We start from the raw sequence: 20,609 nt of genomic DNA, 5'->3' as shown, positions 1-20,609 counted from the left end.
TATGGAATCAACTAGTTATTATAGAATAAAAATGACATGCACCAATGTGATAACTCTAAGCGGAACTCACTATATTACTTCTAACAATAATATTATTGACTACATTTTCTCAGATATTTATTTTATTTATTTCAATGGCAACAAATATAAGTTGCTTGGATTTTCATACTAAGTTTAAAAGGGTTTTTCAGACTGTTATTATTTTATGATGATTATAAATATTGTTACTATTGCAATATTCATGAAAAATAACATTTTTTTTTTTTATTATGTACCTAAGGTATTTTTTATTTTTTACTAAAAGTATTTTGACAAGGATTAAAAAAAATAATTTAATAGTATATTGTGTGGCAAGGGCGGAAAGTGAGCTATTTTCAGCCAAGGCTGAATTTGCCTTCCTGCAGCATGAGCCACACATACTATTTTTCGTCACGCCTCTGCATTTATCGATCGCGGTAAAGGTAATGCAGATCTATACAACAACTAAACTATAATTTTACGACAACAATATTTCATGAAAGAAACCATTTGGTTTTATTTATTTTAAGCGTCACGCATGGAGGTTATACTATGAACAGAAGATGTAACCAAAAGCTTATGTTTTTTAAGGACCGTGGACACACTAGTTTTCTATCAATTTTTCCATGTTTTGTAATAATTGTTTTATGGTTTTCCGGATTATTTTGAAAAGCAATGGAAATGTTTACTTTCTCTAATTTTCTACCATAATCACTCTCAGAGCTGAAGATTGACAGATCCTACCCTACAAAATAAAAATTACATCACATCATTATAAACCCAATACATTAATTACTCTGCTCAGAATCTAAAAAAAGGCGTTAATATTAATTTTATTTCAAATGAGCTAAAAAAGTGTTATTATTTTTACTCAATCTTCTTTACACACGTCCGAAATTTGTATGTATTCCTATTTTATCTCTATCTACTGGACATTTACTCAACTATATTATTATAATAGTAGATACAATTAAAAAAATAGGTAGTAATAATATAAAATGTATAGTAAGTTCTTATTTAAAGTGAAGAACTAAAAATGTTATTCCCACATCTAACATTAATTGATATTTAAGTAATTTTATTAAAATTCAATCATTATAATATTGTGGATAATAATAAAATCATACTTCGTCGCATAACCATAATATTATACCAAGATACTTATTTTAGTTGCCTTTCGTTATTACAGCCTATTTCCGGCAGAGGGCATCAGATATACCTGGATTCAAGTACAGAAACGAAATATATCATTTCGATTCAATGTATTGTGTACAATAAAAATATGCTTTACATAATATCATTGCATGAAATATTATAACGTAATAAATTGTTTGGAAAAAATCATAGTTGGCGAACTGCACGTCTAATATTGTACTGTTTAAGTACAGCTTTTTTGAATATTGCTCGGTTCGGATTCGTACGTCGTACCTATATACGTAATATTTGTATAATGCATTATAATCTACAGTACGAGTATAATATTATAATGATTTGGAAATGTATTACTTTTTCATAAAATCTATTAAACATTAACGCACAACATATTTTATAATTTATAAAATTGCCGTCGAGTATTTGAATAAAAGTCTTGAAATACAATATTTATAATTTTAAAAAAGCTTTGATTTTTAACATATAAGATAATCCTTTAATATTACATTTAAACAATTTACTACTTTTATATTTTATTCATTTTCTGATATGAGAAACTTATCATCGAATTTTCACTATAATTTTTTAATAAAAATTAAAACCAACGCAATAATTATAACAAACAAAATAAACTATTTTATTTTAAGGAGCTATTGCACACTATATTTTAATTTTTCTATTGATATTAATGATATTACTTAGATATCAGCAGGTACTAAAAAAGTAAAGATACTCACTACTCTGCAAATATTTCCTATCTATAGCCGACTCAGCTACTTGCATAATGAAATACGATTGTGAGTATAACTTACCTATATAGAATACTGAAGAAGTGATTCTATTTTTTTTTTTTTTTATTATGGATAGAATTATGGAAATTTTATCACATTAGCCCACCCGTATTTTATATTAAGTTGTTCTCACCAATAAGTATAGATTTAATTTGTTCCAAAAAATAAGGCTACGTAGCCTACGTTGGACATCTTTATCCAAGAAAAACAATACAAAGATAATGACACTTTTTATTTTAAATACTTGATATCATATTGACATTTAAACAGAGATATCTGTATTTTTCGATACTTATAATATTACACAAAGAGTAATTTTTTTTCCTTAAACAAATATATACGTCAATTAGTTATTGCGGACGACAATTTAAATTGGTATGAGAACTAAAAAAAATATAATAAGTCTCTAGTTTTTATTGTATAATAATTTGCTATGTAGGTACATCATTATAGGTACTACAGTAAAATTATCTGGTATCTTCATTTGATTATTAAACATTTTTTTTAATGCATCGATAAATTAGAATAAGATATAGTTTTTTATATTTTTAACTGTTATAAATCATAATAACAATATAATATTATTTATTATATTTTTATGTGGAACAATTCTTTACCGTATGTTTTTGTTTTTTAATAATTCAATAAATAATCACAATATTATTGATTTTGATGGATTATTTTGTAATTTAAATAAATATAAAAATGACTTATCACCTTAGTTATTAGTTATTAGTTATTACCTACTATCTTCTGAGAATTGAATATTAATGTATGCTGGTAATATTGTGGTTTTTATTATTATTTATTTTATTGTAATTATTGCAGATTTTTGGTAATGAATATATTAAAGAAAATTTTTGAAACTTCAATCATTAGCTTTATAAACATTTTAAAAATAATTTATATTACAAAATGGAATATAAGTAGAAGCACGTAAAAACCGTTATTCGTACTTAATTAATATTATTACTGCATTGTTTATACTTTAGACGAAACTATATTATTATGTTATTCATCTAATTTTTTTATTAAATTTTAGTTGCTGTTTTGCTTTAAATTATATATTTTCTTTATCTTAAACATAAAATATTTTTAATCTAGTTATTTTTTATTATATCATCTTTATCTATTTTTTTGGTTTGACAGAACAGTGCAATGAACACGTCGTATTCTTTAACAAAAACAATGGATTGCAGAACACTAAGTTTTCAATATTTGGCTAGGGGCGTTTCAAATACAACGTGAATAATTCTTGTAATAGATTTTTTTAATCAACTAGTATTTTTTACAAAATGTTATAGTTGGCCAATTTTTTTGTTAAAACATTAAAAACATGTGACACTCGCATTTCACACATGTGTTGTTTTCGAAACAAATAATCAAATAATTATAATATGTGAATACATACTGCCTATCCACATGTTTGTTAAGCTCGTCGTATCACGACATTTACAATATTTTAAAATTTATTTTGTATATTTTTTACTATATACCAGTATCAATTTTTTTCAAACATATAGCAAGAGTGTATGTTTAAAAATACACCATAGTTTCATTCATGTTAAAATTGTTTTGTAGGTACACGGACATACTTGATATACCTGAAGTGTTCGATATAGCAGGCACGTATTTAAGTACCTATACATTATTGTACCTAATATTTATGAAATGTATAACTTTTTATCACAATGAAAGCAAACAGTGGTTTATAATTTTCTAACTACGTGTGGTCACGGTTAGCTATAAAGACGTATATAATAAACATATCGTTTACTTATAATAGACAACACGTAATATTCCGGCAACAAAAATAACACTTAATAATAATAGTATAAAAATATACGGGTTTTATTTAAACATTTGTAATCAAAATCAAATGTGTAAAATAAATGTTATAATTCATCATACATTTGTACAATATTTAGTTGGTTACCCTTTATACTGTGAATTTCAGAGAATTTTTTTCTGGAAAATATATTATTGAAAATGATGCGTAACATATAAATTAATATAACTTTACTTTAAATAAATATACAAACAAATTTAACATGTATAGTATTATATCACACAAACATTGAACAGTGAAAATGTATTAAATACAGAATCGACAATACATATAGGTACATAATATTATTATCTCAAAATGAACAATACACGCATAACTTACTAGACTTATGACTCATAAGTTATGAGTTTATGACGTATTGAACATAAATCATTTTTTTATCTAAAAATTAACAAACCGTATTATTTTATATTTTATTATTTGTTTTTAATTAAGTGGACTGAGCATTAAAAAATTGATAACATAATAAAAATATAAATATACCTTTAATATTGAACATTGTAAACAGTATCTATTATAATTTATAACTTACAACGTTTTTGGTACGTTTTATCAAATTTTAGTTATTACTGCAATCGTGAATATAATTGTATTTGAAATAATATTAAATATATACTTATAGTAAGGTACCTACGCATTTTATGATATTTATTTACATATAAATAATTTAAAATATAAAAAAAATAACATTATCAAAGTTTAGAACACTGGAATGTCTAAAATAGTATTACAATAAAATATTCTAAAGATTCTACGATAATGTATCTTTGATTTTGTATTGAATATTTGAATCCAATGTTAAACATGACATATATTTTATATTATGTTTTATTTATTTATTATTTCTTAATGATTTGGAATAAAATATTCATGCGAACGTGGTTATTAATATTATTGCAAAAAAATAATAATAATGTATCAATCAAATTAAAAGTGAAATATCTGTCAAAAAAATTTAAAAGTTTCATCTTAATATAAAATTATAAAATGTAAAACAATTTAATTCTTCAAGGCCAAATAACCATAACGTGCTTTAAATCACATAAAAGATGACTACTATCATAGGTATGTGGCAATGTTAGCATTATTTATGAATATCACGTTATTTGGGTAAAATATTACATATTACACGTTTGACAGGCGTGGGGAAGATTATTCAATATAAGTATTATCTACACATTATTTATTCTAATTAAACAATTAAAAATATATAAATAGGAATCCGTTGACAAGTCCGTGAACTATATTTAAAAAAAAAAAAATGTTTTATCATTAAATAAGGTACCTATCGTAGTTTCTACCATAGATATATACAACAACTAGATAGCCGTCTTTATACTACAGTTGTGAACAATGTTGAAGTCGGCCGTCATTTATAAATCAAGCAATGTTTACATTTATTTTACATTCATTCATATACATATCGACTTACATATATTATATATATATATATATATTGATAATATTATTTCGTAAGCTTTGCCTGCTTTGTAAATGGCGGCCGACTTAAATGATAAGAAGGAGACGGCTATCTATTTGTTGTATATTGCCATGGTTTTCGCTGTGACGCTAACACTGACAATAAGTTAATCATCTACAATGATATCAACACGAACTAAAGGGTTCTGTGTATCGTAATTCGTAGAAAATATATAGGTAATAATGGAATATAATAAAATATTATACTGTGGTTGTGGTGGATACAGGATATTGTAACATTATTGTCTAAACACTCTAAACCAATCGTTTCAGACTACAATAATTATTATAGGTATGGGTAATGAATGACGTACGACTAAACGTAAAAATGCGCCTACAATTATAGGTACTTGCCTACATTATGATAATTGTAACGTTTGCGACGCGTCGTTCAAAAACAAACGTTGAAACATATTACAGATAGATAATATAAATAGCACCTATTTAGGTACTTTAAATTGATATCATTCTAGATGAGTTACTAGTTGAGCACAATATTATGCGATACAATAACGAAAAGAGATCAGTGTAGGTAGTGAACAATATATTTTGTTATAATAATTATAACATTACAATGGCAATCGAGCCTCGTCCACCCTATTACCGATTGACAAAAACAGTAGATACGCAGCTAATAATAAATAATAAAAATAATAATATTTTACGACAGCGAAATACGTACAGTACACAAAATATACAACCAAAATATACAACATATCGGACAATCGACGTCCTTTGGATAATAAAACCGCGTGAAATATCGATGCGTCCGAATTACACGCCAAAGAAAATTATGTGTCCGAATTGCATGCCTTAAAATTTAAAAACGATGGCTTTATTATAATATAAACATTATATTGTTATATATTATTTTATTTTTTTATTGATCATCGTTCATTACTTTGACAGCTTTGTCATTAGCGTTACATTTATTTACATTTATATAATGATATTTATTATTATGTACATAATTACTTAGTTACTATAATATTGTATTTATATTGTTTACCTTTTAAAAAAAAAAATTAATTTCTAACATTTTATTTCCCATTAAATGTATTAACTATTTTACTATAGTTATACTGTGTCACAAATAATATTGTACTTAAACCTTAAAAAAAAAATCCGTAATAGTAGGTAAAACAATAAGTGAACTGGGGCCTGTGGGCATAGTAAAACTGTTGAAAAAATATCAATTTTGATTATTTTTTTTAACTTTTAGAGAAATCACGCCTAGAAATTGACTTCCAACATTTTTTTTTTTTTTTTTATTTGATATGTTAAGTGTCTATGACGTGATGTCGATTGGGCCACGGCATCCAACTCGGACAGACCTTTAAGACGGCAAGTAACCCGGACAGACGCGGTCGAAAATATAATATCGTGTTCAAATTGAACGCGCTCGATCCGTCCGGCGGCGGACACGGACATCCAGAGGTCATCAATCTCCGCCTCACGTTTGTTCCCTAGACCTGGCCGTGTATTTGGCTCCCTGTCCCAGATCGCCCATGTCGACGTCGAACGTGGCATTAGTGGAGGGCCCGGAATGGGATTCGTCGGCCGCGTCCTCGCCGCTCATCGTGCTCACCGACAGACATTCGCGGACTTTCTGCAGCACAAGTCCCACGCGCCGGTCGATGGCCGTCAAGTGCGGTTCCCATAGCACGGGTGACAGCTGATCGTCGTCCATGGATTCCCTCATGTGTTCGCTGAGCTTTTTGACGTTGTGAAACCTGAAAACAACCACAACACACGATATGAGTGTCTGTCGCGTATGACCTCGTTGCGGAGCAGGCTGTCAATGTTCATTTTCTACATTTTTAATTAATATATTATGTATACAATTCACGATTATTACGACGGCCGTTGCGCCGTGGTGAACTTTTCAAATCAAAGTCAACGGTAGGTAGAGGTGCACGTGCCCAATACGAAAAAAATGTCCAGTTTGTTTTCATGCCACGAATACCCAGCGGATTGGTTGGTCATCGCTCGATTGGTCAGAAAATTTATTGGAACGTTGTTTCGTTTTTTTTTTTTTTAATACTTTGTCAGGTTTACAACACTAGTTTGTAACATTGATACGAGTCAAAAAACGGTTTTATAAAATAAAGAAACTTCCAACAAATATTGGGCCCAAACCAACAATGACCAACACATATTCTATTGGATGACTTCCAAAGTGAACTATTGACTTTTTTCTGCCAAATTCATATAATCGTACGGACGGTGGGCGTGAAAGTGTAGGATTCGGCGAACTTATAATAGGGGCTAGAGACTAGAGTCTAGAGTACCTTTTGTACTCAATAGAAGTTGTAATGAAGACTGAAAAATATAATACTGCAACAACTGACTGGAGTATACAGCATGAATGATTCAAACTCAGTGGCGTCATTTGGGGGGGGACAAGGTGGGCATTTGCCCCTGTCTGATTTTAAAAGCAGCCCTATGGGCCGGTGTCCAGTTATTGCCGTTTTACCGTTATTATATTTTATTAGCGTAAAAACGTGCCTACAATAATGTTATAATAATATTTTTAGTCAAACATTTGCTGTCTGGGTATTTTATAATATTTTCAGAAAATATTAAAGTATGTACTAAGAAATTATTGTCACAATGATACATTTTTACTAATTGATAGTTGGAATATATTTAGACGTATGCGGGGACGTACACATTGTATGTATGGGTATGTATTTATGTATGTTTGTTTGTGTGAGTGTGTTTTGTGAAGGAAAATGAACAATTAGTATCATAATCTCGTATAGTTTAATTTCTAAAATCTAAAATGATTACAAATTCTAAAAACAACAACCGATTGACGCTCTTATCATTGATCACGGACTTCATAACTTGCGACAGTCGTGTATGATTCAACTATTTTGCGTATTGTGTTAATTTAGTTGAGTACCTAAATTAAAATTAATTTTTTTCGTGACGCATGTTTACATTAATCTTTTAATTTGGGCAAAATATGATCTAAAAAAAATAGATGGGTGGTATTAGGTGGTGCGACTAAAAATATAAAATTACCGCTAACTGCTCGAAAAGTATCGAAAATAATTTCTAACATGTTAATAAACAGACAAAACTTGAGCCGGTAATCAAGCAATAAAAAAAAAATATATTATAATTTAAGATAATATTAATTTGTAAATATATCATATACTTATATAAGATAATATATATATACTTATATACTTATAATGAATCAGGTAAAATTGATTTATAGATAATGCAGTTAATAGATTTTCAAAAATAAAAAAAAGAAGATATCTTAATAAACTACTAATATTTTTGCGGTTTTTTTTACCCATTCGGGCCGGTCTAAACCTTTGCCCCCCTCTATTGAAAACTGAAATGACGCCACTGTTCAAACTTTGTGTACACTTTTGTAAGGTCATAGAGACATTCCTTATTGAATGGGTGGACATACTCATTTGCTTGGAATAGCAGACTCGCCACAGCTAAAGAATACCTATAGTATAATGTTTATCAAAATGTGGTTAAGAGCGCCCTATTTGTTTTATCTCTCTGGCCCACGCGCAACATATACAAATCGCATTTACGCAGAATAATTTTTTCTATGTTTTTAAATAATCTTAAGAGTAAAATCACTCATTACAAAAAAGATGGAAAATAGTATTTTTGAGGGAATATCATATCGATTTGTCTAAATATTGTCTCAAAACAATTAAAACATAATTTAAATGTACAACATTTTTTTGTTTATTTTGAAAATCGAATAGAAAGTCAAATAACAATAAAATATAAAGTCGATATGTCATTCCCTCAAAAATATTTTTCTCTATCTTTTTGGTCATAGGTGATTTTACTCTAAGATTACTTAAAAACATAGAAAAAATTATTCCAAGTTAATGAATTTTTCCTATGCTGCTTTTGGGCTAGAGAGAGAAAACAAATAGCGCGTTGACATCCTCTTAAATACCACGACAGATTACGCGTTTGAAATTTGAATTCGATTATTTCACATTATATAAAATGTTTATAATCGATATGACTTGTATGACTGGTACGACGATTGTATAATTGTACTGCAAGGCCGTTAGTCGTTTTTCCTTTCCGTTTGTTGTGGCGGTAATGTAATTCATTCAATGGCGTTTTCTAACATTAAAGAGAATTGAGAATTACAACACAGAGGCACAAAAATAAATTATTGGTACTCTAATTAAAATGTATGTGTAATACTCAGGTCCGTTCAGAGGGGTGGGATAAGTGAGCTAAACGGCTTTTTAAGTAAAAACATTATATTTGTATTTTTTTCTGAAAAAATTTAGCCCCTCTCCATTTTAGATTTCCAGATCCACACCAGGGTGGGATTTTTTTGACTCTGAGTCAACATTGACCAGGGTCCCCGAAGACCAATAAATGAGGGACCCCATGGTGAATGGAACCAAAAAATCTATTTAATGTAATCTTAAAAAAAATTCTGAGCCTTTACAATATTTCGGTGCCCGTATGTCTACTATTATCTTATTATTATCTATTAAGTATAAATAATAATAACACCATATAAAATATGCGTTATGGTGTGTATTATAATTTATAATTTATGAATCATGAGTTCATTAGTTCTAATTTGTCATATTATAAAGTGCAAAGATAAATGATTATTGTTGAAATATAAAGATGTCTTATACTTCTGATACCTATACTATCAAGTCTCTATTGAAGCATTTGAACTTAAATGGGTCTATAGAAAAGTTTAAGAGCAATCCACAAAAAAAGAATACATTGTTATTTATGCGCCTATATAATAAAATATATTCACCTAATTTAAACACTATAACATATTCCTTTTATTTTCAGTGTTCCACTTCACAAACCCAATTTCATCTAAAACAGCTATTGGTTTCTCGCAGTTCGATTACCAGGAAAATGACCAGACGTTTAAACTTTTCACATATAAAAGTTTTTCTTCAAATTGACTTTTCAAACGATTATATTATCCGACGCACATGTGTATTTTCCTCGGATTGTTTAGGTATTACATTTAAGTTACAATCAGAAATACATTTTATATGTATAGGTACGAATAGACCAAATTTCCCTATACGTAACTTTATTGCATTGTTCTCAATAATATAATATATTATATTATGGTTTGGGTTATTTACGTCCTCACTGCCATCCATTAATAATTGAACTCCCGACCGCTTTTATATGAACTATTTTTGTAATACTTATCAGTTTTCTAAAATAGAATTTTATGATTTTGATTTTCTTATTTTGCATTCTGAATAGTTTATCAATTTGTAATGCATACATGCGCGAAAATTTATTTTATTTTAAAATCATTAAGGCTTATATAATAGGAGTAATGCACCAGAATGTTGTTGATTAACAACACGACTTTACTCATTCTGCAGAATATATTTTAAATGCACACAAAGTTGTATAAAAAAGTTACAGGTGCACAAAAATATTAAGAATATTATTTTGTTTGAGAATTTAATATAAACAAAAATATGGAATTACATTAATAAAATGAAACCCAAAAAATCATTGTGACAAAAATATTAAAAACGTTCATTTTTACACAAATATGTCTGATATAACAATAAAGTATTTCTAATACTTGGATAGCATTTTACTTCGTGTTTAATAATGCAGTTCGCCTTATTATTAAATACAAAAAATAGGATTATCTATTTATATTGTTTATTATAAATACCATCGCTTATTAAGCAATCCAATAAAACTGACGGGGGATAAGATAAGAACGAGAATTAACATAATCATACTGTAATACGGAATAGGTACTGAATTGCGAAAGTACGTATTGAGTTATTAATATTCTAATTATTTACATCAGCTATATACATAAGCCTATAGACGGTTTAAATTCGCTATATTATTATTCTAGTCACTTGGTTAATAATTATATTATACTCTATTTCAACCAATCGTGTTTCTTATTTAATTATTTTGTTTGAAAACAAAAATACGCCCAACAAAACACTGGAATAATCACAATTTATATTGAATGGTCGGTGTTTGAACGGCGAACCGTGGCGACCGGAACGATAATTGAATAAGTAATGTAATAGGTATACGCATTACGCAGTATAATGCACACGTCATACAATAATATTATGTCGTATTGTGTAGGTACTTTTATTGTGCGCACCAACCAGCTTTATCTAGAATTCTGGCACGATATATTACACGGGTATTAATAGTATTGTTGTTACTATTATTTTTGATGTGTTCGGAGAATATTACAATTATTGTTTTTGCATTATTATTGCACGGGTACACGCGCCCACAATAACTGCAGCTGCATTTTAACGCAGTCCGGCAATAATAAACGCGTTTCCTTTGTAGAGCGTTTGCGGCTAAAAGCCGTATCGAGGGTTCAGCGCAAAAGCACACGGTTTCGAAGAATCGCACCGAAACCCGAGTGCGTATTAGGTGGACGTATACTTTCAGTCGTGTCGCGGCGGCGCGGTCGGATGCAGTGGGCAAAACCGCGGTGCATTGCGGTTTTACAATATTATGTTTGTTATACGGACCGAAATAATGGTTTACCGATCCCGTACACAGCTATACCGGAATTATTTGTATATATATATTATTATAATAGTCCGTCGCGATGATAACAGATAATTATGCTAAGTGCCCGTGACGCGCGTACCTGCCAATGTGCAAGCCCGGTGCATAATGCTGTGGTCGGCTCGCACGAGAGCTTTTCAGAACGTCGTCTGGCTTTTTGTCCTCGTTGAATATTTTATCGGGTCCACCTAGTGTTTGCGAATGTCCGTAATGGGTTTTCCCAACCTCTTAACGGCTGCCGTTTATTTAAGATTATCTCTATCGTATACACTATATATGTAATATATAAACAGGTATATATATATTATATAGGTACGCGAGGCATGGACCAATCTCCTTACCACCCTCCACCGGTCGCTGGACGGCATTGGCACGCCGCCGTTTATTCTCTCGGGCCCTTTTATCCGTCGACGTGCAGTTAAGTCCGAATATCCGCGTTCACAACGACTCTTCCACCTTTACCCCCTCACCCCTACACCCTCGATACTCACCGGATGCCACTCGGAGGCAGTGGCGGTGGGCCGCCGGACATACGTGGCAGAAAACAAACACACTTTGGTGGTATTATATATAGATATATATTTATTTATTATGTAACATATATACACATTATATAGGTACAGTGGACGCTCTTCTCCTTACTCACCACTCAATCCCGTCATCACAACTTAAGTCCTGGAACGTTCGTTTGCAAAGCCGTTTTAAATTCCTTACATTTTACGTTTTTATCACAACGTCAATTAAGTCGACAGTGTTTTCGTGCACTGAAGACAATAATATACGCCGTTGTAGTTTAGTGCATAGACTTTATATATTAATATAATATTCTAATCTTGAATACGATGGACGAAAGTACTACAAATAATTTAATATAGACGATCGTTACTAATGCACGATCCTCGTCCCTCACAAGTCTCGATAACACAATATCGTAATATGTATTATAGGAAGTGTTGGAATTGTAATTGTAGTGTGTGAGGGTAAGGGGTTACAAATGGGAGACTGAGTCATCTACTGTTTCTATATTTTGAGAGCAACCTAACTCATTATTTTCATTGAGGGGGACGGGGATAACCGGGTTAAAGACCAATACGCTCACAGTTTGATATAAGTACTAAAATATATTATACCAAATCAATTGCCCAAACAAATATTATATTGAATATTCAGAGATAATTATATTATGATTAGCTAAAAGTGAATACGTTTCAAGTTGATTGAAAATATACAATAGGTAGGTACACGGATTTTTCGTTAATTTAAAGATCTTAATGATAAATCAAATATTACATTAGACTTAAACTTCTTGTTAGTAAAAAGCATTGTGATTTCATCGGGGGAGTGTAACGGGAACTTAGTTCTATTAACAATTTAGCGACTACAAGTCCACAAAAAGAAATGCTTAAAGTCCAATTCATATTTCTTTACTCATGATTTATGAATTATTATTATTAATTCCGTTGGATATCCGATAAGACTTTCAAATCAGTTTATATAATTATTATGTGCGAAGCCTATATGGGTCTGTATTAAATAATTGTAGGCACGAATGCACTTATGCAAAATTCCATGCACATCGTTCTCGTAGACAACGGGAGAAAACAATTAATTGTCCTGTTAATTGAACAAATCGTTTTCCTACACTGCCGATACTTGAGAAGTAAACCTTCTATTAGGTATACTTGTACCCACGGTTATCTTTTGTGAGACCGTTATTAATTAAATGCCAAACATTTTTTATGCGATTTGAACAACATATAATGTTTTCCTTTGTCTTTCTATATTATTGTTTTTACATGACAAAGAATAGAAAAAAATCATGGATAGATCTTTCTGACTGATCTTTCCCGTGCTGGCTGTAATGCCTAAAGGTATGGTTACAGTGGTATACTATTACATACGTCCCCTCTAATAATAATGATTAATTATCCGATTGGAACCACAACGCTTGCGATTTTATTTTATACGTGTTAATGAATGCAGTACGAACGACCAATATAGGTACCTCAGCAAAGTCTCCAGCGTAGACTTTCGTATATGACAACACTGTATGATTGGAGCCAATATACTCATCTCGTCGTGGAACGCCTTGCCAAACGCCCGGCCGTGGTCGAGGTGAATAGGAAATGAATCGTTTCCGAACAGTGTGAACGTTTCGTAATGATGACGGTCCATGTTGCCCATGAGAAAGTCAAACACGGACAAGTCCATAATGTCCAACATCCGGCGACCACTATTGTATGGCGGCAAGTTTCTGATTAGTTCACAGTAATTCGGATCTATATCGGATATAAACAAAACAAAATAACGATTTCGATGAGTGGATAAAGTATATACGCGCCAAACGACGGAACATAAGGATAATAATTTGGAAAATTATAATGTCAATATTTTTGTTTATTATTTGCGTAACCTCGAGTACAATATTCATACTTGACGGTGCCATTTTATCACCCCTACTATAACATAATATTTGTTTGACCGACAATTTACAGACTTTATTCACTCTATAAAAGTATCGAAGACAAAATCTATTTAAATAAAAAATCCTGTCGATCGCAATAATAGATTCTTATATATTTATTTATGTTAACCTTATGTGAACGCATATTTTAATTCCAAAATAATCACGTTAAATAGATTTCCAGTATAGAATTACAGTAAATCCAATTATTGTACATATTTACATTAAAAAAAATAATCTGAGGTTTGAATTATAAATACATTAAGGACAATTATAAAGTTCCGTACATTTGTTTATTAATTACTTTTGTTATCAACAATAAAATTCACTGTAGCGAATACGCCATTAGAAATTAAACGTTCAACATTTCAGTAAGTCAACGCTATAAAATAATAATAATAATAATAATCATATGTAAGTGACATTATTATTATTTATATTTTATTTTATAACTTATTTAAAGGTTCTTATTTTAAGCAAGTTTATAACTATAATGCTGGGGCCTTAGATGAAAAATATTCCGTTAATAAATAATAAGTTGTGAAAGACATTTTCGATAAATAAAATAGTTTATATTTTAAACATGGGTAATCCATAACATTTTCATAAAAAACATTGTCATACCACAATAAAGGCGTAATTGAAATTTGAAATTAAATATTCGCTAACCTAAGTAATAATGTATTAGCATGTTATAATTGTATAATATTCTTATATTAAAAGAAAAATTAAAACTTTTTAACTTAACTCTTTATCATCATTTTTAATGAATTATATTTCTTGACGCATAATAAATGGAAGTGGTAAGCATTTAATAATTGTAAAGATTTAAAATTAATATTTATAGTATTGTTCAGGCAAATATAATACCATTGTAAAATGTCTAGTTGTTGATTTTAACTATTTAAAACAAATAAAGTACCTTCGTTATACAGACTGTATAATAATCAAAAACTCTATCGGTAGTAAGATGTTGGCGTTAAATAAATTATTTAATAATGTTTAATTGTTCCATAATTGTGTCTAAATGCAAGTTAAATTATTTTGTAAGTAAAATATTGGAAAAATTGTCTTAACATTTTGAACACAACCACAGTTTAGTTTTAATTTTTTGAGGATAATTTTTGAAGATGTTTTTGTTGTAGGTTTTAAACATGTCATAATTTGTTTTACAGCATAAATATAAAAACCTTTTTTGAGTTTATAATCATAAACTATCTACTTAACATATATGGCACCTACTAAATATTAAATATGATAAATCACCCATAATACAATAAATTCTTTATTCTTTATCACATGGTTATATAATATATAAATAATATTATCAACTAGTTAACAAAAGAGCCACATTCGGGTTATGGCCGGTGGGTCATTGATTTAGATGTACCCGAAAAATGATCTACGGTCAAACGATATCCGTCGATAAATCTCTAACAAAAAAGGTCACCGATGAGATTTGTTACCTATATAGTATATACCTACGTCCTACCTAGGTACTATAGGAATAACTATATTATAATTTGTAGATATGTTTTGTTTATTATTTATATTTTAATTGTTTTCCAAACAGGAGTTTAAAAATATTTTTTTCAACCATTGTGAATGTAATAAGTAAGTATTAAGTTATAATGTAAAATCAGTATAATCAAACTTCGCCCGGGAAAAATGAACAACATTTACATAATACAAAATACATAATACATACATAATACAAAATACGGTGCTTATCCGTGTACCTCAGTTCACGGATAAATCGGTGTCAACGTACCTCGCTATTTGTGAACTAATTCTACCAAGATGGGAAATCCACCTGTGGATTGGATAATGGATATAGCATTGACATATTTTTTAACGTGGTTTAAACTAGTCACTACATTATCCTGATGTTATTTCTAAGAACAACCTCTGAACATTTTGTCAACATTTGCCGTGTAGTTTTTGAGTACATAAGCTACAAACGTGCATTTATTTTTTAAGTATAAAACGTAGAGCGACCAATACTCATATGAAATTTGTCTTTGGCAAACGGAAATCGAATATTTTTTTGTTTACATAAATTGTTTGGTTACAGCTAGATTATCTATATTATTCTTATTTTTTTTTTACTTAAAAACTGGTTAAGGGAGGGTGGTATAAGGAGAGGTTGGTTTAATATCAAAGGGCAAAGGCTAAAATTGGTCATTCGAAAACTTTCAGGGATTATTTGGAGTAACTGTGCAAAATTTCAGAAAAATCGGTTCAGTCGTTTTCCCGGTTAGCAGTGACAAACAAAAACCGCTTACTACTTTATATAGGTACTTGTATATATATATATATATTTATACATATAGATTTAATTTAATTTTCTTACAAAGAAATACTAATTGAGGAAAACTCGTGAGGGTATTAAAATACTAAAAAGTAATATATTATAGTTATATAGGTACTACCTACCTATTTCTTCTCAATAACGTGGAAGTAACATATTATTATATTTTATAATAAAATGTATACATTTAATACTATTTTTTCTTCATACTTTACTGAACTTTTTATTAATTAATTAATTTTAATAGTAGAAAAACCTTTGATAGTTAAAATGATAAATATCCCGTATTATATATTTCCACGTATAGTTGTATACTTAATAGTAAATGATCAACTAAATAAACATTTATTTTTTTGATAGTTCCTTAAATTTAATAAATTAAAAACATTAATAATAAAAAGAATAAATTTTAATTTTAATTAATGATTATTAGTTTCGATCAACTTTCTAATGTGAGTATGTGACAATCAAAAAGTTGTAACAATACTCCATTAAAATTATATATTTTCCGTGATAAAAAAATAAAACAAAATTCACAAGTTTTAATTGAAAATATCTGCAGGTGTATTATACCATAATAATCAGTGAAATATTCATCAAAAAATCTATTATGTTATAAATTGATATAATATTACATAATATAAGCTATAGCTATACTCACAGAGTACTTATACTAAACGTCAAATATATTTTATTAGTAAAAAAAATTCATTTGTACACCATTTTAAAGTATAACCTTTGGTATGAGATCATTAAAACCGTACACTTTCAACATATTTATATGTGGCTGATATATTTACCCCATAAATTAAATTTGTTCTCTTTATTTCGTTTTATCTATAGACAAAAATATAGATATCCTTCAAATCCTTGCAGTCCTATATATATTCGGTATTTTTTAAGATAATTGTCATCGTATTCTGCCTGAATCATTGTATTTATCATCGATAATATTAAAATATATATAATATTAAATTATATATTTTTAAGGTTTTTGAATTCCAACGTTCGGCGTTAATGTAACACATAATATTATTATTATTTATACATAATATCGTTCTGGGCACTGACCTGTTTCCCATTTAGCCTTCCTCCGCTTGTGGTAGCTGCGTCTCCAAGGATGCCTCCACGTCTTTCTCTCCAAAACATCTTGGGATGGCAAGTACGCGGCGAACGAGCCCTCCAACATGTCGGGATTTCCACAAATGGCATGCGACGTGTCACAGTAATAGGAACACTGTCCGTGAAAGCACACATTTTTGTCAGGTGACACGAAGAATGTCTTCAACAAATCGGACGCGGTCACCTGGGCCATAAGTTCAGACGTGATGTTCACCAATCTGCCACTGACCGGCATTGCTCTCCGAAACCCCAATATCCTATGGACAATATTATAATATTATTATACAAATATTTTCTTACTGAACTCTTGTAAAAACGGTGATGCTCTGAAAAATGTACATTATATTATAATGTATATACATACATGCGATAGGTTTAGTTGGTGTGGAGTTGATCTTTGGTTTTATTTTGTATGCATCTATATTCTATATGTATATCTATAGTAATCGTGATCGTTATAGATCGGATTTGAATTAAATGAAAATAAATTTTAAAATTAAAAAAAAAATTCAAGAGGTTGATCGATGTGGAGCGTGCATCTAGGTAGAACTTTTCGTGTCAAGAGTTTTATTAAACGATTTTAATCGGCTACAGTTTGCGCACATTTTAAAATTTCTCATTATAACCCGGAACTTATTCGCCCACAAAATATAATGCAATTGACCACTCATTTGCGCGATAATATACTATGCATTCATACGCATGGTAATGGGTAATAGGTATGCAAAATATTATTTTAAAAATATTTTTACGAGAGAGTAGTATTTGGTTTTTAGATGATAAACATAATTTCAACTTCACAAATATGTAAGAAACACACCAAAATCAAAATGTATGTACCTACCTACTCACATTTTCAATCGGAAACTTATGGTGTGTATTAAGTACATTAATGTTGATTTTGAACAACTAAGTACATGGCAAGAATATATTATTAGATATCCTTTATATGTGTAATATGTATATTCTATGCACAAATAAGATGTAATTTTAGTAAATGTGTGCAAACTAGGACAGCCTTTTTAACCAACCTCACCCCCACCCCTCACCCACACACCACCGTAGATTAAGATTCAGAATTTATATACGTCACTGGCCAATACTATAAGCTAAGCTCGACGCATATAATATGTGTCGATGTGTACTGTGTAAATACTAAATTAAATACTTTATTTGGAGTTCTGTAATTATTATTGTTGAATGTTGTAACTTGTGGTGATCGATTAGCAACAAAATAAAAATTCAGTTATTTATTATAATTACTATAACAATTTATCAATTGTGTTAGAAAGATGTACCTATTTTTTACCTACTTTGTTAGCATTTCTATAAACGATAAAATGTACGGCAAAACCCAATGACAAACAGCTGAATTAATTACTGTACTTATTATTAAAATATATAAACTATGTTTGATTTATATTCTTAAAACTTTTAAAACATGTAACTAAATTTCTAAAAAAAACAAAATCCATTTGGATATTATATTCCGATCGAGGGTGGATGATATATACAAAGTGAGATGATGGGTGGACGTATACAAAGTAGATGACGAAAAATACTTAATGGTCCATGAAAAGGCATCGTTCTAAACATTATATTATTTAGAAAATTGTATTTGTATTACTTGATAAAATGAAAAAGTAATACAAATAATAATAATATATATTATTATATACATATAATATTTTTAATTATATGTTGGTACACATTGTTATTTGTATAGTGCGCCTTATGATTACATTTAACAGATATGTGCGTATTGTGACGATTACTATGCACATTATATGATGGCTGACTAACATCGTTATAATAATGTTATAAGAAAACGCTCGAAAAAAAACTAAGAGATTCATAATTTCCTAGATGAACCTATGACGTCACCAAAAATAATTATAACTTTATTTTTATGACCTACTGGAGTTAAATAAAGAAAAACAACAAAAAACAATGCTATAGGTACATATTCTAATGGTTATCAAATTTTATCAATTACCCCAGTTCTCGATACTCCGTTTTTGATAATTATCTGAAATTGGTAACAACCACAACATCATTTTTGACAGATCTCACTAAAATTATTTTTTATTCTTTTTCAGACAGCAAAAAAAAAAAGATATACCTATACGTATATAATATAATATAATATATATAATACACATAGTTTATATCATTTTTTGGATCGAACCGCATTGTTTCACAATGTACAACACCGTGATGTAATGCACTGGATTGCACGGACCAAGGAATTGCTTCATTCACAATAACGTTTACGACCGACTATCATTCGGAACTAATGCGTATGATTTTCGTTTTAGCGATGGACTTACCTGTCGAGATGAAACGCAGCAATTTCGGCGTTGTGCCTTTCGTAGTCGGTGAAGTAAAAATGATTCGGCAGAGTCTGTTGTTCTCTTGTGAACCTGCGATCGTAAAAAAAAAAAAAAAAAAACATTTTCAAAAGTATATCTACAACGCGATACTAATAGGTTAATAGGTATAGTAATATACACAGTTGGTACCTAATGTCCTAATGTGTATAATGTATATAGGCATATATCGACTATGGGAATCCTTATGTGCATTATCTTAAAAATAGCTTCGTTTTATAAACCATTTTTTGATAAAATGTTGATATACTATGATCACCTGCTATACATTTGTTAACTGTGTTACAAAACTATGACTTTTCACTTAATACATAATAATATTATGGTTAATATATTATGAATATTATATAATTCCGTAATAATCTGACATTGTAAAGCGGTTGCCACAAAGTGTGCGTGTCAGTATAATCGTACAATAACCAATATGACGCGAAGGTGAACTCAATGGACTAAATCGGTT

The 20,609-nt window shown here is 29.5% G+C and overlaps 1 protein-coding gene across 2 annotated transcripts in view; it reads right to left on the bottom strand.

The window, feature by feature from the left end:
* Nucleotides 1-5,812: 5,812 nt before the first annotated feature.
* The window catches only part of LOC132946386 (extracellular serine/threonine protein CG31145), a 69,314-nt gene continuing 54,517 nt past the window's right edge, over nt 5,813-20,609 (bottom strand). For both annotated transcript variants that reach the window (XM_061016374.1, XM_061016376.1), the window contains exons 5-8: nt 20,090-20,182; nt 17,709-18,016; nt 13,868-14,141; nt 5,813-7,022 (exon numbers count right to left, since the gene is read on the bottom strand). In XM_061016374.1, the coding sequence (XP_060872357.1) occupies nt 6,743-7,022; nt 13,868-14,141; nt 17,709-18,016; nt 20,090-20,182 (955 nt within the window). In that variant the 3' untranslated portion in view covers nt 5,813-6,742. The remainder of the gene's footprint in view (nt 7,023-13,867; nt 14,142-17,708; nt 18,017-20,089; nt 20,183-20,609) is intronic.

The sequence above is a fragment of the Metopolophium dirhodum genome, chromosome 6 (genome assembly GCF_019925205.1).
Source record: "Metopolophium dirhodum isolate CAU chromosome 6, ASM1992520v1, whole genome shotgun sequence".
Classification (NCBI taxonomy): Eukaryota; Metazoa; Arthropoda; class Insecta; order Hemiptera; family Aphididae; genus Metopolophium; species Metopolophium dirhodum.
The sequence above is the reverse complement of the archived record's forward strand: the minus strand, read 5'-3'. Positions and strand labels throughout refer to the sequence as shown.